Raw genomic sequence first — 23,797 nt, forward strand, 5'->3', positions numbered from 1 at the left:
ACGAAGACGACGACGACAGCAGGCGACGACGGACGCCAAGTTCCTTGGAAAAGGTGAGCTAAAAACTGCAAAATTTCCTTAAAATTACCAATTCATGGGCAGCAACCCAACAACGGGTTATCTGATTTGTCTGAAAATTTCAGGCCAGATAGGTCTTAACCTGATGAACATTATTTACCCATGTCAGATTTGCTCTAATTGCTTTAGTTTCAGAGATATAAGCCAAAAACTGCATTTTATCCCTATATTCTATTTTTAGCCATTTCGGCTATGTTGGTTGGTAAGCCGGGGTCATCGGACACATATTTGAAACTAAATATCCTAATGATGAGTGTGGCCAAGTTTGGTTAAATTTGTCTCAGTAGTTTCAGGGGAAAAGATTTTTGTAAAAGATTACAAAAATTTACGAAAAATTGTTAAAAATTGACGATAAAGGGCAATAACTCCTTCAGGAGTCAATTGACAATTTTGGTCATGTGACTTATTTGAAGATCTTACTTTGCTGAACATAATTGCTGTTTACAGTTTATCTCTATCTATAATAATATTCAAGATAATAACCAAAAACTGCAAAAAATTTCCTTAAAATTACCAATTCAGGGGCAGCAACCCAACAACGGGTTATCTGATTCGTCTGAAAATTTCAGGGCAGATAGATCTTTACCTGATGAACATTTTACTTTAGTCAGGTTTGCTCTAAATGCTTTAGTTTCAGAGATATAAGCCAAAAACTGCATTTTACCCCTATGTTCTATTTTTAGCCATGTCGGCCATGTTGGTTGGCAGGCTGGGTCATTGATCAATTTTTTTTTAACTAGTTCCCCTAAAGATGATTGTGGCCAAGATTGGTTAAATGTGGCCCAGTAGTTTCAGAGGAGAAGATTTTTGTAAAAGTTAATGGCCAAGGTGAGCTAAGAATGAACATAGCACAATAACACAATGGCGGGATGTACAAATAACGAGCCACGCCATAGGATATTACCATAAATGGAATGAACAGTAAAGGTTAAAGATATACATAGACAAATAAAAAGAACACTATATCACGTAATCAAGATGATAAACAACGTCAGTAACTCAAATCTATACTTCATGACCATCATTTATCATTTGTGAAGTTGATCCGTAATATTCATCGACAAGGTCTTGATATCTTCCGATGAACTTTTTTTTATAAAAAGTACGAGACGTTCTTTGACATAACGGTTCATCAACTTTCTGCTCAGACACTGGTGACGTTTTATAAAGTCTGAGTAGCAGCTGCAAGCTCTTGAATACCGAATGAATTGGGAAATGTATATCCCATATACAGGTGAAGTTGGTATAGTAGTATGAATTGAATGATTTTCAGCTATTGTATAAAATCAGAGTGTGAAGCTATCATAAAATGTTAATTATTGGCAGACCAATTAATTCTTATATGTTCCATTAACAATAATAGTTGACTTCGTTGAATAATAGGATGATGATGACTATGAATGACTGTTTAACATGTTTAACGTCATTTGGCTAGTGAAATTCCTATACAAGACAGAAACACGTTAATGAGATTGACCTTCCAAAGTTAGGAGACGTGTGGTTTCGCATTTTGGCCCGATGCATTTTTCAAATATGATATGTATTGTGCAATAGAATTATTTTTTACATAGCTTATGAACAATTCAGAGTGAATATCAAGATTATTTTTGTATGTTTTATTGGCTAATTCCTGTGTGACAGTCGTTATTTTCATATCCATACCGGTCATAGGTAAAGAAATTAAAGTAAAAAATAAATTTTTCTCTTGATAGATACATGTAGATGGTTTCAGAAAAGGTATAATTAGGATGAATTAAATTCTACTTAATCCGAATCTTGGGGACAAGTGACAATTTTCATGTTCTTTTTTACGATACTTAAAGGCAAAAAGATACATATTGTTGCCATTAATACACCAAACATAATTATATTTCGTTTTTTTGTAAAATCATATCTATTACATACCGATGATTCATACACACATGCACACAAATAACACAAACAGTAAGCTTATTTTTTTTAGAAACCACGGAAAAGAGGATGATTAAAAATTATGAGGGTAAATTTTAGTTTAATAGCTAACTGTGGAGGGCTTCCTTATGGCATCTCAGAAAGCACAGACTTGCATTTTCAAAGATAAATCATATACCAAATCTATTGATTTTCAGATTCTTAATCCAGTTCTGAGGAAAAACAAATCTTCTAGGATGGCAATACATACCAATTTAATTGTTTATATTGTCCTAATCGACCAACTAGTGACGTTATGTTAAACATCTTTAGTTGCCAAAGCTCTTAGAAAATTATTTGTGAGTTTCTTAACATAGGCATGGGTATGTTATTCGCATCAAAGTGCTTTAAAATAGAGAATGTTGAACAATTTTTCTACTATAAAGGTTTATTTTAGGATTTTAAACATAAAATGTACTCGATTTAGTAAAAGCCATAAAAAGAAGTAAAATCATGCCTACAATCGGTGCAATTTGTAAGAAAAAATGTCTGTTTTATGTTTTCTAAACACGAAAAAATCATCGAAAAAAGTGTTTTGACTTCTTTTAGTTGTCCTTACTTGGCCGGGTACAAGAATACCCTATCACTATCACTCTGTTTTGTGTCAAAAATATTCATTGTATTATTCATACGTTTCACAAATAATACCCTAAATATAATAAGCAGCACAAAAAATGACAACAGTAAAAAAATATAAAACCCAACAAAAACAGCGCTATATATACTGCGTATAAATGAAACAAGTTAAAAGTAACATAAAAATGCCATTTGGATTCGAATCGTAGATATGGTTTAAAAATATATGTTTTAATTACTGGTAAGACAGCTATCTTGGTCAAGTGTTTTTAGACTGGTATTGAATGAAACTCGCGTAGATTCGATACCATAAAGTAATAATATAAAATACAAATCTTAGAGTGATTTAAAAACAAATCATAACTATTAAATATAAGAATTTCACTATGAGAGTGACATCTGAATAGCTATTTATTAGGATTTCTTAATTTGTTTTTTGATAACCATTTTTCAATATATGTGTCACTTTTTTTATCACAAAGAAAAACACACTTTCTGCCCACATCATGTTCCCTTTGTATGTATCTGCTTAATCAAGTAAAAACTTCATCCCGCACCTGAGTTTTACATTCTTATGCCGCTACTAATTAACATTTAAAAATTTTTATGTCTTTGTCATTTTTTGAATAACGTCAAATTGAAATTGCGGTATCGGAACATGGCGTATGTTACATATTTTGCTAATCGGTTCCAATACTCTTTGTTAAAAAAAAATCATTATTTTACATGATTCCAAAATTTCAAAGCATTGGTAGGACAAGCAATCAATAGAAAGAGTAAAATTATCCACACAATGAAAAGCGGAATCTTAACATAAATGGCATTTAAACTTTTGGTGAAATATATACGAAGTTTACATCATATCCCTTCATTTCCCGTTGATACATTTGGTCAAACTTTTCATTTTGTGCCACTGTAAACCAGTTTTCCCAGTCTCCAATTATCCCTAAAATGAATAAGTTTTCAAATTATAAATATATTTTTAACAATTATATATGATTACTGTCTGTCATAGAATGGTATTACTCATTTGGGTTAATGACGACTACCCTACGCCAGTTTTCAAATACCTGTTATGGTGTAAACAAAATGCCTTTAGTTGTCTGTGAGTTTGTTTTTCTTTAAAATTCTTTTAAGTCATACTATTTATTGATTGATTAATAAAAATATCGGATTATTACTTTAAGTATTATTATTTGGATTTAATAACCAAAAATTAAGGAATCAAAAAGAAATAATTATGTTAAAAAGTTCAAGTTGAAAGTGAATAAGTAAAATTTATTTTCATAAGTATAAAATGCAAACTATTCTTCTTTTATTCCTTTTTTTAGACTTTTTTTTCCCTGACATGTTCTCAAGTGCGAGTATTGCATTAATACAAGTACACCGCGGCTCATACGTCCTTAGTGAATTGTGATTCTCTGCATGCTTAGGATTTGACTAAATTATACCTCTATTATATATAAATATATATGACTGCGTGCGTGTGTGTGTGTGTGCGTATGTGTGAGCGCGTGTGTATTCGTGTCAATATATATATATAGATATATAAGACTGATGAGGTTTGTAGAGAATGCTTAGTTAGTATATAAAATGGTAAAATTTCTTTTATTGCTTATTATATGGTATAGATTTTACTGATTGTTAAAGGCCTAACTGTGATCTATTGCTTAAAGGCATGTTCCTTGGTCTCTAGTGAATAGTACTTTCATTAACAATCACATCGCACCACCCCAATTACATAGATATGTATTAATGCATTACGTATCTCTGTTATGGGGATTCAAAACTTAAGTTCAATAGTTTTTAAGGAAAATGTTATATAGGTTTGGATAAAAGCATTAAATTATTATAACTTAATTTCAAGCTAAAAATGACCAAGGATGTTTAAAACTGTGTGTATTAATTTGAGAGACTACTTAGGCTCTGTCATCAACAAAAACTTCAATAAACGATAAAATAATATTAAGAAATGATCATATAAAATAAACTAATCATGAATTGCTTAAATTGTCTCTTTTTAAACTTTGCACTCTACTTTTAATTTAATTAGTGGATACAAAAGGGTAAATATGAAATTGTACAATTAAAAAAGTCAAAGTTAAGACCACTTACCACAGTTATAGCAGCAACAAGCTGCAATACCTAAAAGATATTTTATCTTTTTATGTTTTTATTGTAGGATAACCAGGCAAGACAATAATACATAACCAGAATAACAGGAATCACCATAAGTTATGGACAGTACAACAGACAAAATTAACAAACAACACTCGAATCCTTCGAAAAAAAAACCAGACTTCCAAAGACAAACTTGAAGACCAATGTGTTTACCTTTACGCCACAGTGTTGATCTGCCCTCTGGATGTATAGTTGTTGTTCCGTCAATTTTATTCTTTTTCAAATTTTCAAAAGAACATTTATCGGCGATGTCTTTGATAAAATTATCGTCAACTAAAATACCAAGAAACGATGCTATTTCCAGAAGAGTTGGAATAGTTGCCTAAAAGAAAACATGAAACATAAACATTGGACCGATAAATTTCTTGGTCTGTATACAATGGTATAATTATCATAATTATGAATATTATTCTACCAAAATTATCTATTTACATAATAAATAACCCGCTGGGTTTAATGTTAATTGTTTTAATTTTTCTTGTCAATAACCCTTTTGAAGCGGACTATAATCAGGGGCGTAGCTACGTATCCAAATGAGCCCTGGTAGGGGGTTCAGGGGGGCGAAGTCCCCCGACGGAAAACGGTTTTCAACATTTTAGCTGCAAAATTTTGTTTACAAAAAAGACATGAAAACTGGTCATTTTATCATGATAATATACATGAAAAAAATTTCGAAGAAATTATAATATACACAATTTTACAATTACATCTGACTGATGAATTAACCTGCAGTACAATCGGAAATATATTAAAAAAAAAAATTTACAATATGCATTGCCCAGCGTGGATCAGCGTAGCCCTTTATTAAGCAGCACAACCTGTTCAGTATTTTCATATCTATTCTTTTCTGATTGAGGATAATTGATATATACGTCAATTGATAGTACATATTGACGATCCTATATTTAAAAGAAACCTTCACCGTCCCCTGGCTACACAAACACATACACACATTCAGCAGTTCTGTTCTGTTTATACTATTGAACAAAATTCAAGAAATTCATATTTCCTTATATCCTGTACTGTAAAATCCCTACCTGCTTAGGAATTTGAATACTTATGATCATTACACTTAGATCTGAGAGTACTCGAAGTTACTGAAAGCTAGTTGATTGATTGATTGATTGCTAAACGTCCAGGGGCAAATAGTTCATGGATGTTCAGGACAAAAACAGGTTTGGAAATTTGGAAACGCCATGCATTTGAAAATGAGGGTTTATTGGATAGGAACAGACATTTTGCCTTTCAGTAGACCACCTACGAACCCCTCAAAGAGTTGTTGCAAGTTTCTTAACGTGCAGAGATCGTGGCATTCTCTCTACACTAGGCATCGGATTTAACGTCCCCATTCTGACCAGACGTGACTGCGTATATATACATGCTGCACAGCCAAACGGACGCCCAACTTTGGCAAGGGTTTTACTGTAGGTCGGATGAAGACCAGGTGGAAAGCTAGTTGAAAGCCAACAACAACTAATTAAAAAAATCATGTGTCTCAGTTGAGGTTCATTCAAGTATTTGTTAATAGAAGTGAAATGATCTGAACCAAAGTTCTAGTTTATTGTTTCTATATAAGAGGGAATATGATGACATACAATTATATCCAATACTCCATTCACTAAGGATGATAGACTAGTGCATACCTGACATTCGATAATTAAATAGTTTGGACGACTTCACTGGCGTGAGTCTACAGATAACGTTGTTTGTGAAAAAAAATATGTGTAGGCACGTGCATAAATTGCCTAACGGCAGCTACGCCCCTGATTACAGTATTGATTTTGAGCATTTTTAAAGGTCGTACGTTCAGCTTTAATTGCTTAAAACCGCGCAATTTTAACTGTGGTAGATGGTGGATAGTTGTCGCATTTGCAATCAAACATGTACAACATTTTTTTTATAAAAACAAATATTTCAAAGTCGTTACCTATAATGCTTCAGTAAAAGTACTGGAAATGATTTGTTTACCATGTTGACAGTGTTGGCATGGTAGACAAATGGTAGATATGTTTTCATGTACAATTATAGATTCAGGATTCAGTATAAGTTTTGGGTTGCTCACTCGGTTTTGTCAATATTACGGAACTATAAACAACCGTCACACCAAGGGGAGGGTTATCCCTCTATTTTCTTCGGCATATGCCTGTATTAAAAAAAAGTCAGGAATACGACAGTTGTTTTTCACTCGTTCCATTGGCTGATAACGTTTGACTTTGTCAGTTATTATGGAGCTTGGTATTTTTGTTATACTTTTTTGTTTACTGCTATAACCTATGTATGAAATTCTTTCAGATGAATATTAGGATATCATTTAATATTTATAACAGTTTCAGATGATGTTTGGGTTCTATCATAGTATAGAGATGCTCATGCAAATAAGATATAACTGTTTGTTTGCGTTTATAATTGATCACTTGACTCCTTATTGCAAAAGAAAAAAACGAGTTTTTAGGCTCACCTTTAGTTTTGTTAAATATATGGGGAAAAACATAACTTAAACTGAAAATCTACTGCCGTCTGAATTTAGCTGAAGATGAACGTATTTGGAAAGAAAATGCAGGTAGATGCGGAAATTAAGGTATATTTTTCAAAAAATATATTCGATTATCCTATAGAATAAGGATGACATAAACAATTAAAGAAGCTGACATTTATAATCAAATAAGATAATGATTAAATAAGCAATGACAACACACATATGTACTGCCGGTACATTGTAGCTCCAAAAGTAAAACTACAAACATCTCCCTTTAAGTATCTCTACTTCGATTACAAACATACATTTAAAATTGAATCCAAGGACAACAGTTCAAATCAATAAGGTACGATTTTAATGTATGTATTGTTTTCTACGTAATCCAAATCCTCTATATATGATAAGAACTAAGTATATATATCTATCCTTCTGCATTCAAAAGGATTTACCAAAGATTAAGCAGCTAATAGTGAAAAAACGACAGGATAAAGCTCATTTCTTTAAATAGGCAAAAAAGGATACACAAGCCCAGTAGTCAGCACTTCTGTATTGACATAAAATAGCATTGATAAAGTCAGAATTATAAATTTACTGTTAACAAAATTTTAGGAACTTTCCTTAATGCTCTTCAATTTCATACATTATTTGGCCTTTTTAACTTTTTTTGATTCGAGCGTCACTGGTGAGTCTTTTGTAGACGAAACGCGTGTCTGGCGTACACAATTTTTAAAGTTTGTTTTCCGACCTGAAATATTTTGATAAAAGCAAACCCATTGACATGGACTGATCATGAACAAATGAAATCAAAAATGTGTTTAGCGTCAATTTTACTGTATAGAATGATTGTTTTTACCAATACCTAGTCGAAATTTCCACAAAAGCAACTTTAATTGAAAAATAGGTTTTTACAACTACTTGAATGCAATGACAAGTTTTAAATTTTTTTTTTACTTACAATCTTTAGTTTTTCGAAAGTGACTGGTAATATATTTCCTCTTTTTTCAGATAGTGCTTTCTCAAATTCTTTAGTAAAGGTAAACCATCCACCGTATATAGTATCTGAAATGAAAAAAAGCAATTAAGCTCAGCTTTCCTGGTATATTTATTGTTAACAAAACACGTACTAACAACTTTAGGAATTGTCTAATCTCTAATCTTTCTTATGCTCTTTATGTTCTATACATTAGGGTCAGAGTATACCTTTGCATGGCTGAGGCTAGTATTTCTTTTTTTTTTATTTTGATGTTTTTCAGAGTGGAACTCCATTTTCCAAAGTTTTCTCCATTAAGCAAGTTTGTCCAGGTCCTCTTGGAGTTTATTGCAGGCTTGTCTGAGGAAATGGTCAAATAAACAACAGTATCGTCCGCAAACAGTCTCGTTGTTCAGGGTAGGCCTTCATGTAGGTCGTTAATGTAAAAAAGGAAAGAAACTGGGTCTTAAGACTGATCCTTGTGGTACTCCGGATTCTTCTTTTACTTTGTCCGATGTTTTGCCTCCTAGTAGTGTATTTTAACCTAGTATTTTTACATATCTTAAACTATTCCCTGCCAGTCAGAAGACGTGTTACATCCAAAATTTAATAATTTCCTTTTTAGTTCGATAAGTACATGTAAGACAAGACATAGTTAAATCTAAGAAGGTGCATAACAAACCGTTACATTATAACAATATCATTCGCCGTTACATCCTATAATTCATTCTGGATAATATATCCGAAAGCATACATCAAACGGCGTCGTGATTGGCTAACAACGTCCTTAATGATTGAAATCTAACGAATGCCTTATTTTCGTTTTGAGGTACGAAAAAAGAAATTGCTCATAGTCGATCAGATTCTGAAACGGAGAATGACAAAGAAAAAGACTTACTTAGTGTCTTTTTTAGTGAGGATGAAAGAATATATTGCCACGTCCGGTTTGTGTTTTTTGTTAGATGTTTTCTGCTTTGTTTCAATCTGATGAGTTAAGCCCTTTTCACCTGATTTTTATAGTTTGTTCTTATGTTGTACTGTTACACCACTGTCATGGCCCAGGTTAGGGGGAGGTTTTAGCGCCATCAAACTAGTTTAACCCCTCCACATTCTGTATGTGCCTGTTCCAAGTCAGGAGCCTGTAGTTCAGTGGTTGTCGTTTGTTGCTGTATATCATATTTGGTTTTTGTTCTTTGTTTTGTACATAAATTAGGCTGTCAGTTTACTCGTTTGAATTTATTACATTTGTCTTTCGGGGCTTTTATAGCTGACTATGCGGTATGGGTTTTCCCCATTATTGAAGGTTGTACGGTGATCTATAATTGTTAACTTCTCTGTCGTTCTGTCTCTTGTGGAGAGTTGTCTCATTGGCAATTATGTCACATCTTCTTATTTTTATATTAATTACATTAAGAGTACCAATTTTATAGTACCAGATACTCATTTCGACAATTAATGTCTCTTTAGTGAGGTAGCAATGCACAGATTTGAAAGAAAAAAAACAACTTTAAAATTGACATCAATAGTTTCAATAACCCTCTTTTCCTTGCTTTCTAACATATAAAGCTTTCTGTTTGTGTTATATATGGGTCATTTTTAAAAACTGTCTATATTCTTGTACGGTTGACCTGTGAGGAAAATACGGCTTTATCATTATTTGAATGTTGGTGTCCTCCATAGTGCAACGTAAGTTCTACTACTTGCAGAAGAAAAATAAGGAATAGGTACGTTGATTTTCTTGGAAATCGTGCTCAAAGCTCTAAAATTACCCGAAACTACATGTCCCCACTCCAAAAATCCCAAATATCGTACCAATATAGACATCTTTATAATTACATAAATCTTACAATTTTCTGTTTTAAGATAGAAAATACAATGTAGAATGATATTGTAAATGCTTTAAATAGTAGCTGGCTATGGTTTCAGATTTATTTTAATTTTTCATTGTGTCCTTGATATTTTGTCAACTGCATAACGAAAACGTTTTTGCTTGCTATAAAATAACTTCTGACACCCTTTTTAACTAGAAAGTTCCTCAGCAGTAACTCTACATATCATTATAATTATAGAAGCATAAAAAGATAACTCTGTAAATGGTATCAACAATTATTGCCATTTCAGTAGGTAGAGGTAGCCCCGTATTTTTTTAACTTGTCCACTTGGTAACGGGATTTTTTTAAAAGATAACAATGGAACATCACGTCCACATCTATGTCATTATAATAAATTTTCTGTGTTTTATAGAAAAAGCATAGTGTATGTGATGTCGAAGTATCAGTGGTATTAAAAAATGCCAAAAGTGTGAATACATCCACTACATAACGGTCAACTACATGACAATTGACCTAATTTTGATATGTAGTAGACATTTTTGTTGTGTACTTAACAATATCATTATATATGTAGGTGACAAAAAACAAAAGTCAAAATCGGTCGTTGAACACTGTAATAACCGAAGTAATTAGAAGAAGTAAATTTATCTTATGATATTTAAGCAAAAGGTCATCATTTATAAGTACCAAACATTAAAATATCAACCGAATTGCTATCCGTATGTAGTTGACAAATTCCGTAATTTCTGTAATCTCATTTTGCTTTCAAAATGATTTTCCCAGTTTCATTAAGACTGCATATTTTAGATTTTGTTCAAATAAATAATTCAGAGTTAATTAGATTAATTAAAATTGAATTAAATTGGTAAAATAGTTACTCAATTTTTATCTAAGATGTGGACGGATTTTGAAAACGACCCATATTATGTACATATCAAAGCTCAAACATTTTTTAAGCCTTTGGAATTTTTTTTTTTAATATGTCAATAACTTAAGGTTTTATGTTAATTTTTACACAATGTTTATTGAGTAATTTGCAAGAAAACTGTATTACAGTTTTTCAAAACATGTAAATAAATTAAGATATTACCCATGACAACGAAATTTTCAAAAAACTCATTCCATGTCATCACAGGTACTCCTTCCTTTCCTTGTAAAAATAAATACTGCGATACAGCTCTATCTTTTGGGTTTCTGTTCAGATATATAATCTTGTATTCGTTTTCCACGTGCTTTCTTGGCAGAAACTCCATGGGCAAATGTGTGTGGAAGAATCTTGGATTGTTCAATTGTTCCAGTTTGTCCCAGTCAGGTTGACATTCAAAGTTACAAGCATTGAGTACACCATGTTTGTTATATTCGGTGGTCTGATGTAAAAGCATGGACACTATTTCATGTACCCAGTGTGAACCTATGATAAATTATATAAAAGACATGCATAACTTTTATATAGGACTTTTTTTTATTTGAATGTCCATGAAAAAAACATCCGTATATTAAATTTGAAAGTTTTAATACGGTTTAATATATTAAGATAATATATGAGCCTCATCGAAAAAAGTGGAGACTGTCAACTTGAAAGTTTTATTTACGGGATCTGTAATATGTTTTCAACCTACAGGAAAATAAATATGACGAAAAAAATTATATATGAAAACAAAACCCAGAAGTAAGGCCTTTCAATTTATTGCAGCCTAAAAAAGACATATATTTGAGAGTGTTGTCGGTTTTCCTTGGAGTAATGAATTTTGAATGACCATTTGGTATTGTATACCTGATTTTTTTTCGTTTGAGACTCACTCTGTGTTCTAATAGCGGAAGTGCAAAAATTACGTTTTATCAATCATATTTCTGAAATAACTTTATTTTTTTCTTAAAGCTAATGAATCAATCTAGACACTGAAAGAAATTTGATATTGATTATGAAATACCATTACATCAGATAGTTTACAGGAATTATCGTCTCACGACATTGTGTCCATCATTTTAACCAAAATTTTGTTCGCAGTAAAAAATATTGTGATACTGTTTACTTGCATAGTGACATTATCAGTTTTATCTCACGTAATGTCCCAACATAATTTCACATAATTTGGTCGAAAGTTTAACTGTGCTTCAACGACATAATCTGATAGTTCAGTCTAATAAATGTAGGAAATGATTGTTTCTACCAAAACGTGACACCGGACTGATCACTATTTTTAAAATCAAATGAATTAAATCAGTGACATTATCAAAAACTTAATACACTTTGTTTTTGTTTGTGTTTGTTTGAAATACATTTCTTGCATATTGTCAATTAAGTTATTAAGATAGGAAAAAAACTTTGATTACCAATATCAATTACCAATAACTTTTCTAAATCCAAAATGTCTCTGTACATAAATGTATGACGTTTAGTTTGACTGGTAACGAAGGTTATGCTGCACTTATATTTGTGAATATTATTCGGATGGAGTTTTTTTCACCTCTACCTTGCGATTGCAAAAATTACCTTTCCGTAATACCCGTTTACATTTGTGTTTGGTCTATAATTTTATTGCCATATTAATACAATACTATACACTAAAGGACTGGTTATAAATGTTTCCACATTTACAAATAATTGACCGCGACTAAACCTCCGGCAAAAGATAATATCTCTGGGACAACTAACTAACTATTACCCTCATAACTATTCATGAAATGTAACTGTTTTATTACACACAAAAAAAAAACCAACTCTTTCAAAAGATTCAAAGAAATATGCTTGCAGCCACTTACAAATAAAGCTAATACAAAAATTTAAAAAAACGTATTAGAAAGCCATTTCGATTTCCTTATGTTTATATTATATATGTAAATATTTCTCAATGCCTGTTATTATAACAAGATATCTTTCAAATATCCATGTAAATGGTTACTGGTAACAAGGTCTATAATCGTACGCCAAAGTTTTCACAGACATGGGAGTCTACGATATCTCCGTACTATACATTAATTATTATATTGGTGTCTAGGGTTGATACGGATGTGATATAATATAAATATGATTTTCTCTTTATATTACATTTACCTGATTTCATTGACGAACAGAGAATAACATCTGTTTCACGTGAATTGAAATTTCGAAGAGATTCCATATAATGATCTACATCCTTTAGGATAGGTGGCATAGGGGGTAGTGTTATACTTCTATATTTAAGGAATGGAAAAATTGGTGTTGCCTTCCTACAAACAAATAAAACAAAATATAACCTGCTATATCAGAAGTTTTGCGAGTTTTGTGAAGGATTTGTTAAATCTAGTGTTTTCTTCATCTGATTACATATAAATTAACTGTTTATAAACCTTTGAATTTTTTTAAATACTAAGGATTTTCTACCCCAGGAATAGATTACCTTTGCTGTATTTTGTAAAACCTTTCGGAATTTTGGGTCCTCAATGCTCTTCAACTTCGTGCTTTAATTGGCCTTTTTAACTTTTTTGATTCGAGCGTCATTAATGAGTCTTTTGTAGACGAAACACGCGTCTAGCATAGCAAATTTTAATCCTGGTATCTATGACGAGTTCATTTTTCAATGGAACAGGGATATGAAATTGGTTAGGTTCGAAACATTCAATTTCAAGCAATCTACCGTTTCAAAGATGTTGGGTCGTCAAGATTTTCAACTAAACATCTTTCGAAAGTTCTTCACACAATTTTTTCCACAGTTAAAGATGGCTTTCAGAAATATTGTCATGAGATATATTTCACCAGCGGTGGCAATCAGCTGTTAAAGATGGCTTTCAGAAATATTGTCATGAGATATATTTCCACAGCGGTGGCAACCAGTTGTTAAAGATGGTTTTCAGAAATATTGTCATGAGATATATTTCCCCAGCGGTGGCAATCAGCTGTTAAAGATGGTTTTCAGAAATATTGTCATCAGATATATTTCACCAGCGGTGGTAATCAGCTGTTAAAGATGGCTTTCAGAAATATTGTCATGAGCTATATTTCACCAGCGGTGGTAATCAGCTGTTAAAGATGTCTTTCAGAAATATTGTCATGAGATATATTTCACCAGCGGTGGCAATCAGCTGTTAAAGATGGCTTTCAGAAGTATTGTCATGAGATATATTTCACCATTCAGTGGCATTTAGATGTGAAGTCCTGAAAATTTTTCAGATCTACTCCGAAACCTTCAATCACAAACTTTACAATTTGCAGAATTATCAAAACCTTTACACTGTCATTTCTCATGCTCATTTGAAAGATCGATTTCATCATCTTATTAAACAAGGCTTTTCCTTTAAAAATGGGAAACATAGATACACATTCATTGTTTAAGGTCATGAACAATCTTACTTTGTGAAAAACCACACTGATTTCCACAACAAATAAACCGAAGAAAAATCATCAAAATACTGGGAACTTTGATCGACGAAAATTTGTTGAGTTTGGTGCAATAATATTACAGCAGACCTTCGGTATTTCAATGGGTACTAATTGAGCACCAGTACTGGCCGACATTTTTTACTCATATGAATTAATAAATAACTGCATACGTTTTACGATCACCATTACGAATTGGTTGACCGATACGATGTGTAGGTGTCTCAACTCACCAGCTACATTACATATGCCCTATTCCCGATTATGACATTTTAATGAGTGTGAAATCGCATGTGTCGGATGATGCATGCATAGCAGTATACGCTTACCCTGTCGTCGCACGGGTCGCGCTCTATGTGGAGTTCATACGATTCCTTCAATTTCCGTTTGTTATCATGATTTGTTTCTTCTTATCGGTATACGAGATTTGGGCATCGGTTAACTTCTGTCGTCTTAGTTCAAAAAGATTTTTGATTGCATTAACGAACATTTGTTGTCCCATTTCTTGTTTGCAACTCAAAAAGTGGCTTAATTTGTGAAACCTTTACGATCAGACATTTCAGTGTAACAAAATGAAAAGAGGAGGTTTCAATAAAATCGATGTTATATCACAATTTTGATTAATGATGTGATTGTGATAACAATCGATATTTTAACAAAAGAATACACACCAAACAGTCTAATGTAAACTGTTTTCTATATCATGTTTCTCTTGTTTGTGAATATATTTCAAATTATATTGACTAGAGTCAAACATATTTTCAAATAGAAGCTACAAAATATCAACTAGAGTTAAACGTATATAGACCAGATATAACCTAATGTCATCATTTACTGACACATTGCACAACCCGGTAACAACCAATTATCAAAATTTTCCTGCTCCATCGAAAGTGATCAGATGAAGGACACACTTTATCGAAAGTTGCGCCATATTTGAGGTCAACAATAAAAATAATAACTAAAAGTTAAATATACACTATTTCGTTATTTGAATATAATTTAAACTGCGAATAACTACAAATTAAACGAATTAAAACTCTCAAAATTTAAATAAAACTTTGCATTGTATGCGTCTTAAAATCAGAGTAAAAATTGACAGCTTTTAACAACATGTGAACAATTAGTGAACACATTTAGAACAGGATGATTCAAATGTAAGTTTGGAATGATGGAAAGACGGACATGATGATTTCTGCATACATCCCAAACTTGAATTTGTTTGCGAGGAGTATAAAATTCTTAAATTGCAAGAAGATTGTAAGTCACTGTTGAATTTGACCTTTACATCATCTAATCTTAAAATATCATTAATTGCTATCAACGTTGAAATATATGTAATAAAAAGCGTTTATTTACCTTTTCTCAATCTCCGCCATTATAAATGTTATACAAGATTAGATATAGCAACAAACACGTACGCACACGATTGTTACGTAAACTCCATATGCTTATCAGTTTTGATATTATCAGTTTAATGGTAGGACAGTATAGAAATAGTATCCGTTACTTTTAAAATGACACGGTTGAACGTGAAGAAGCAAATTAATCTTCGAAACATTTATGGAAATGTAACTTGAAGTCAATACAATATATATAGTAAATATGTTTAAAATATGTTTATGTATATGTCATGCACACACAAAAGTAACGAGGTTATCATGGTTATAGAGAAGTTAAGTGTATACCTTTATTCATGAATATATCACGTATTGTCTCATTAATATGGATACAACGTAGCTCTTTACATACTTTTTAAGGCAAGATCAGACGAAACGTTGGGTTTGTTTAAACTATTGAAAGTTTAAACGATTTTGTTTGTTCGATCACATTTAGTTTAACTACAAAATCCTTCGGGAAATGACCTTATGTTGACAGAACATTTAAAGATTTTAATTGTTTGGTTTCTGAGCGTTTCTGATGAAGGTAAATAAAAAAAAGGCGCTTCGGTCGCACAAAATGAATAAATTGTTATTGTCATTTGTTCCGTTTCTAACATTCTTTTTGCCATTTTTTTTCGTCATCAATTGTACATGTAGCATTAAAATTAATTAATTTTATTGCAGAAAAAAAAAAATGCTTGAGCTTAAAACTTCGACACATCGGGGTCAATTTATGCTCATTTTTCTTTCCGCGAATTTATAAATAAACCGCAATTTAGCAATTTCGACCTATTCGAAGTAGAAACGCATTTAACAAACTGGAATATTACCGTTACTGATAAAATACACCGACTTATCCAAGTTTCCAACAAAAACGAGTCGACCCAACGAGGTTCGAACGCACTCCTATCAAATCAGGGTTTGCTCATGACCAAATGTGTGAAAACCCAAGAATATTAAAAAAAAAAAAGTTTCAGGGCATTATCTTGGAAGGGCCTTAAAGAACTGCCACTTTTTTCATTTAATGCGTCCGAACCGTTGTTAACCATATATCTTCATCAGTAACGCGCAAACCTAAGCATATAAATACCTGAATACACGAGGAGTTATGACAAAACAAAAATGAACCAGAAAAAAATAATTCATGTAAAGTGAGGGAGTTAGGACTTCAGTTTCGAAATAATTTTTAAATTTATCAACGGTATATTGAAGAAAAGAATCTTATAAATCATGGTTGTACCAAGCACTGAATACCTGGCTGATGATACCATCGAGGACCAACGGTCCACCAGTAGCGATATCTACAAAGTACTAGAAAATGAAAACAAAACTTTAAAAAATTGGAGTGTCCGAAGCGCTGGTCTGGATTTACCTTCACCAGTAGTTTTCAAACCCAAAAATTTGAAATCCAAGGATATCTGAATACCTGAAAACGTGAGAAGCTTTATGGCAAAGTGGGACCAGAAAGCTTGATTCGCTTTAGGTTTTTTTTTGGGATTTGGAACCTTACTTTCTAATTTAAAAAAAAATTCATTGACGCAATATTTAAGAAAAGTATATTATAAATCATGTCAGGATCGTAACACTAACTACTTAGAGGGTAATATCTTTGGGTACTCACAGTCTAACAGCAGCGATATCTACCTAGGGCAGTGTCAACAGTAACTAAACTGTTCTATTTTATTCAGATTAGTCACGGATTCCTTTATGCAATAAACATTTGGCCTTGAACAAGAACATTTTTTTCTGGAAAATTTTCTTTTCACGCAAACTAAATGCCTTGAGTATGACTTGCCCGGCTTTGTATTTACTTTGTGTTCTTTTTTTTTAGTTTTATCAGCTCTTAAATTTTTGATTAGATTTTTCTCTTTATACTGAGTTTTGGTTAGAGAGATGCGGAATACACAAAAGAAATATTCAAACGCATAAGTCGAAGATGAACTGAAAACGACATGGCAAAAATCAAAAACGATCTAAAGACACATACCATTAAAAAAAAAAAACCTGTAGAACACTAAAAACACAAGAAAAACATGAATCCCCCAAAACTATATTTTAATTATTGCTATCTTAAAATTGGTTGTATCAGATATGGTTGAAATAATTTTCTTTTCGAATAACTGTTATATATCAAAATTAAAACCTCTTGTAACTCAACTGATTTCGGTAAGAATGGGAGCATTGAGTGATGATAAAACTTGATCACATGTAAACACTCCCGCGCAAAGTCAGGATTCAGCAAGTTGTAGTTGATTGATTTTTGTCCATAAGGAATTTGGTATTGATGGCCGATATTTTTGGTAATCTCTGTTGAATTTTTTCGCCGCTCGTATAAATACGGAGGTTTTAGAAATTGACATATAATATACACAATTTTAAAAACCTGAAGTTGCCTTTTACATATATTTTTCTTTTTTTATTTTTGTTGGTGTCCGTTTATGTATATGCTTCTAATACTTCCGTATGTATTACCTTCAATAATATATGTTCTTTGAAAAACAAGTATACATTCATAGGAGGTTTTTTGGTGTTTAATACAGATAAAATATTTCAACAACACAATGACCAATTTTCCGATGAGCGATTGAAGTCCGAGGTTATCTGATTATTTATTTTTCTATACATATTATACATTTATATAAACATGTACTGATACATATTTGGTTTATTATAACTATACAAAATGTGCAAAAACTAATAGTAAGGGTTCATTTTAGCTAATCAAAGAAGAAAATAGAAAACAAAAAAGGAAAACGTATAATTAACTAAACAAGCAAAAAATAACGATACTAAACAAACATGAAAAGAAACAATGATTTCTTAGAATATTTTGTTTGAATAGAAAAGGTAAAATGATGAAGTTAAAAAAAATAAAATAAAAAAAAATAAATAAAAAGATAGAATAAAACAATAAAAGCAGATGAAATATATAAATAAGACAATTAACTATCAAATAGATAGAGCTGTCTAAAACTGTTCTAGAGATAAAACTGTCAGGATCTATTCTGAGCAATAGTGTAGAACTGTCCAAAACGTTTCTAGAGCAGAAAATATTTTTTCATGAACTGTTATAAAAGTGTCAGTAAAGATTGTTCTAGAAAAGTTCTCCTGGCAGTGTCTGACATATATTAAGAGAGGTTAGAATTGATTAAAACTGTTTGTAAGTATGTTTAGAAAACAGAATAAACACAATCGACTTTCAAGAAAATATATAAATGCATGTTTTACTGCATAACAATTTTTCAGACAGCTGTAAATGGAAAATAACCAAAATGTTAATATGACAGCTGTCATTTAAAAAAATTAACAACCTCTTGAGGAGACACAGAGACGCATACTAAACATCAAAAACACAATAACACTACATTTCTCAATTTATGAGAAATGAAAATGAAGAAACATGCAAAATTATTTCAACTACGTATTTTGAAAATATAGTTGTCAAAACAGTACACTTAAATACAATACAAAAAGATGAAGTTTGCATATTTAATCGTCATAAATAAACTTTACATTGCATTCTTTCATTTCTTTATTATAAAGTTGATCAAATTGTTCGCTCTGTGATACTGTAAACCAATTTTTCCAGTCACCAATAATTCCTAAAGATAAAGATGATTGTATATGATAATATCTCAGAAAAAATATTACGATCCAAATCAAACAAAAAAGTTTTATTCATTTGATTAACAATGTTTTTTATGGTACTGCTGTGTTTTTTTCCACGTATCTTTTTTTCTACTACAAAAGAAGTTTTAAACGAAGATCATGAGGCAATTTCAATCTTTAAATGATTTAACAATACATAATGAAAATGGAAAAAAACTTGGTACGATAACGACAAACATTCATGTGTTGATTTGGATTACTGGAGTGACAGTGCAAAGTTTACCTACAGCTGTATTGCCATTTAATTACCTCTAGCATTGAAAGACCTTATTTGCTTTGCGTCGCCAGGAAACCTGCCCTTGCGACCGTTAAACCCTTTAATTAACGATGGGAATTCATCAAACACAGTCCTGTGATTTCATTTAAGTTAAGACTAAGAAAATCAACAGACATAATCATATATTATCTTAAAGTTCATGTTTCTTTAAAACGTCTTCAAATAATATGGATAAACGAAAAGATCATTTTTAAAGTAAAGAATTCTTTTCAACTCTTATATTATAAAAACTTTTAAATTGACAGACAAACCAATGTAACATCTAATAATTTTCTTTGAGCCTAGCCCATCAAAACACTGTAAAAGTGATCAATTTATGATTGATTTATATCATTAAATTCGATATTGGACTAAAGAAAATATTTTTTTTCATAGACATTCTGTATGTGCCTGTCCAAAGTCAGGAGCCTGTAGTTCAGTGGTTGTCGTATTTTTTTCGTATATTATTTTGTTTTAAATATTGCCGTTAGTTTTCTCGTTTGAATTGTTTCACATTTTATCATGTCAGGACCTTTTAGAGCCGACCATACGGTATGGGCATTTCTCATGATTAAATGGTTAAAGGCCGTATGGTTGAATATAATTGCTTACATCCACGTTATTTGGACTCTGTTGAAAAGTTGTCTCAGGGTAAGTAGATCCTGCTCCACAGGCTTCAACAATGAGCAAAACCAATAGAGTATAGTCGCCTGTATTTCTATTAATTTTCTATTGTGGCTTTTAAAAAATATTTATTTAAACATTAAAAAAAAATGAAATGTAACATTATGGTCACCAAACTTAGTTTACCTTGCTATCATTTTTGTTTATCAAGAACAACGGTTATACCCTTCCGGAGCACCTGATTCACCCCTGGTTTTTAGTGGGGCTCGTGTTGCTCAGTCTTTGGTTTTTTATGTTGTGTCTTGTATACTGTTGTTTGTCTTTGGTCTTTTTTCTTTTTTTGCCATTGCGTTGATTATCATTAAAGATAATCCATAGGAATATCGAATTTATCATTGGTTAGTATGAATCTAAAAAATCTACTCAGTACTAATGGATATTTTCCTACATAGAATAAAGGGACCTGAGTTATTCACAATAATAATAACAAATCTGTTGAGAAACTTTTCAGCATAAATGTAAAAAGTTCCCTTTTATAGATGCCATTCATATTGTAGCGATTGGTATTTCTACAGACTGAGCATTCAGTTAGCTTCCTCGTCCATTATTTCTTTTTGCATCAAACCGTTATTCATTCCATTCATCTAGCAAATATTAATCTATAAATATATAGTTTTCGATTGGTGCAATATGAGCAAGAATTATTTCCTTTTTGTTGCCATGTCGGAGGGCAACGTGCAAACATTCTAAAGGAAAGTGTACAAGTTGACTTCCAACATAGCGGCAAAAAAAAGAGCCAAATTCAGCTTATCAAAACTGTCTGCTATAGACTTCATGAAAAGTTGTTTTCTGAACAATTTAAATTCTTTTCATACTTGGTTTTAAAATTTCATCAGAACGATCTATTCAAACGTTTTTGTACCACATGTTTCAATTTGGCATTTCGAATAACGTATAGAATCACTAGTTCGGGCCCGATCAGAAAGAACATAGTACAAGAAAGTAGTACATATGTTAAACAAAATAGTTCCTACGCATAGCTGTAAATTTGTCAATAAGTAAAATATTTGGGTAATTTTTCGTATCAAATGAAAGCATAAGGACTTGGAATCACTGTAGAACCCTTGTTAAAAGTTTATTTTGAATAATAAAAATAATATATGAAATTAAAATAGAAGGACACATTTGCTCTGTTGTACAGACCAGAAGTACCTGTTTTTGTACTACCAAACTTCCGGGAACCAGTACGCTCTACTATGCAATTAAAGGTATGTTGAATATTTCGACTCAAGTCAGAATTAGTTATAGTTTTGACATGAAATGATTGCCACTTTATTTGAACTTCAGACAAAATAGCCATTAATGCTTGAAATTGCAAAATTTAACATAGAAAGCAATGGGGCTATGAAGTAGTGGTTTTATTCCATAAGATTTAGAAAATCAACCATTAACATCTCCAACATGGTAGTTAAGGGAAACAACTCAACCTCAAATGACATCATATCGAAACCTATCTATACTTAAAACCATCTATTAATGTATGCATCAATACAAAAATAATATATACACTTGCCTTTACGCCACAATGTAGAATTTCCCTCAGGATCTATGTCTCTGGATCCGTCCAATTTATGATCTTTCAAATTATCAAAAGCGCATTTGTCGAATATGTCTTTGATTAACTCTTCAGAAATATTAACGTTGAGGAAACTTGCAATTTTCTTCATTGTTTGGATTGGAATCTAGAAAAAATTCATATTAAAGTAAGGATATGTTGTAAGATTGGCAATGAGACAATTATGAAAACCGAGACAAAAGGTGGGGAATTCAAACAACTGCTGGTCACCACAAGGCTCCAATAATGAGTAAAACTCATAGAAAGCTATAAAATGAACAGGAATTGACTTTTAAAAAAGTACACTCATATGTAATACTGATATAAACAATGTTAACCATTGACTCTATTTTACGAGAGCTTCTTTCATTTAAGGAAAAACGAATAATCTTATATATGAAACATATATGGTCATTTTTGTCACAGGTATTCTGTAACGGTCAACATTCCAAGACATATTTTCGACTATAACACTACGAAACCCGTGATTCTTTTCCCTTCATGTAAACAGCAAACCTCCTTTAAGAAAGTCGTAATAGAAAATGCAAGTTTTTGGTTATTGTATCAACTGGGAACACTCAAAATGCATGTGTTGCTGGAGTATTGCTTCAAAACGATACAAAGTTAAAAAGCATATAGCAAAATTAGAACGTATCATTTGTCGTATTATAATGTCGTTCGATCCTCAATATCAATATCGATGTGTAGATTAGGTCAAGGTACGAATAAGGACATATGATATCCATGGTGTCCTTTACTTCAACCTATATCATGATACTCAGACAAACAACTAGGTAATATGATATCGTCTTTAAAGCTAATGGATCCAATAGAAATGACGTTTAGAACACGTGATCAAGCTAAGCAAACAATATAGATAATGAGCGATATTGATGATGTTATATTTAAAAATTTGGTTTGAATAAGAGTGATTTTCACCAAATATCATCTGACAAAAACACAAAAGACTCTTACCAATTTTAAGTCCTCATACGTGACGGATAGAACATTGGCTGTCTTGTTCTCTACTGCTTTCTCAAATTCTTGTGTAAAGTTAAACCACCCGCCGTACAAATCATCTACAACAAATTATAAAATATGTTATATTTAAAGGAGCAGTATCTACGAGTTTCACCAAAAAACATTGGTTGACCATTTTTTCCAAAAATATAGTAGTTTGTGTATATATATAAAATATGAATGGAATCTGTTTTTGGGCAAATCTTGAAGTCTTTCTCGCGATAATTTACTATCGGTCTAGAAGTTTATTCTTGAAACCTATTTTTATCAAATCGATATTTAGAGTAATTACACATAAAAACAGAAGTATATTTAAAATGTCTATAATTCATTGCAAATGTTGTACGTGCAGATTCAATAGTAGAAAAGCGGTAAAACGTAGAAACATTGTTATGATGGAGAGAACACATCATACACTATACAACTGAACTTGTGTTTTTTTCTCCTTCAAAATTTTGTACCAATATTAATAAAACAAATATTCACTTCTGTACTCGTACTATGAACAACAAATTTATCTACTTTGTAAAAAAGTCAGGAACCTCTTGTTCATTGGTTGTCGTTTGTTGATGTGGTTCATAAGTGTTTCTCTTTTTCCGTTTTTTTATATAGATAAGACCGTTTGTTTTCCTGTTTGAATCGTTTTACACTAGTCTTTTATGCCCTTTATAGCTTGATGTTCGGTGTGAGCCAAGGTCCGTGGAGAAGGCCGTACTTTGAACTATAATTGTAAAATTTTTACACATTGTGACTTTAATGGAGTGTTGTCTCATTAGGACTCATACCACATCTTCTTATTTCTATATATTAT

The 23,797-nt window shown here is 31.7% G+C and overlaps 2 protein-coding genes across 2 annotated transcripts in view; both read right to left on the reverse strand.

The window, feature by feature from the left end:
* Window positions 1-1,679: 1,679 nt before the first annotated feature.
* On the reverse strand, window positions 1,680-15,978 carry LOC127735463 (sulfotransferase 1B1-like). The gene is made up of 6 exons (XM_052245627.1): window positions 15,780-15,978; window positions 13,119-13,273; window positions 11,154-11,474; window positions 8,217-8,320; window positions 4,939-5,107; window positions 1,680-3,550 (listed from the first exon to the last, which is right to left on the reverse strand). The coding sequence occupies exons 1-6, from the start codon at window positions 15,797-15,799 to the stop codon at window positions 3,429-3,431; spliced, it is 891 nt and encodes a 296-aa protein (XP_052101587.1). The 5' UTR covers window positions 15,800-15,978; the 3' UTR covers window positions 1,680-3,428.
* Window positions 15,979-19,277: 3,299 nt separating this feature from the next.
* The window catches only part of LOC127735462 (sulfotransferase 1B1-like), a 47,463-nt gene continuing 42,943 nt past the window's right edge, over window positions 19,278-23,797 (reverse strand). Inside the window, exons 4-6 of the mRNA XM_052245625.1 lie at window positions 22,942-23,045; window positions 21,925-22,093; window positions 19,278-19,404 (exon numbers count right to left, since the gene is read on the reverse strand). Coding sequence (XP_052101585.1) covers window positions 19,292-19,404; window positions 21,925-22,093; window positions 22,942-23,045 — 386 coding nt within the window. The 3' untranslated portion in view covers window positions 19,278-19,291. The remainder of the gene's footprint in view (window positions 19,405-21,924; window positions 22,094-22,941; window positions 23,046-23,797) is intronic.

The sequence above is a fragment of the Mytilus californianus genome, unplaced genomic scaffold (genome assembly GCF_021869535.1).
Source record: "Mytilus californianus isolate M0D057914Y unplaced genomic scaffold, xbMytCali1.0.p SCAF_3, whole genome shotgun sequence".
Classification (NCBI taxonomy): domain Eukaryota; kingdom Metazoa; phylum Mollusca; class Bivalvia; order Mytilida; family Mytilidae; genus Mytilus; species Mytilus californianus.

Excerpts from the sequence above, each read along its gene's own strand:
- LOC127735463 (XM_052245627.1), bottom strand. The coding sequence starts at position 15,799 with ATGGCGGAGATTGAGAAAAG. Across the intron at positions 11,475-13,118 it reads CTGTTCGTCAATGAAATCAG|GTTCACACTGGGTACATGAA; the intron begins GTAAATGTAATA and ends AATTTATCATAG. Across the intron at positions 3,551-4,938 it reads ATCAACACTGTGGCGTAAAG|GGATAATTGGAGACTGGGAA; the intron begins GTAAACACATTG and ends TATTCATTTTAG.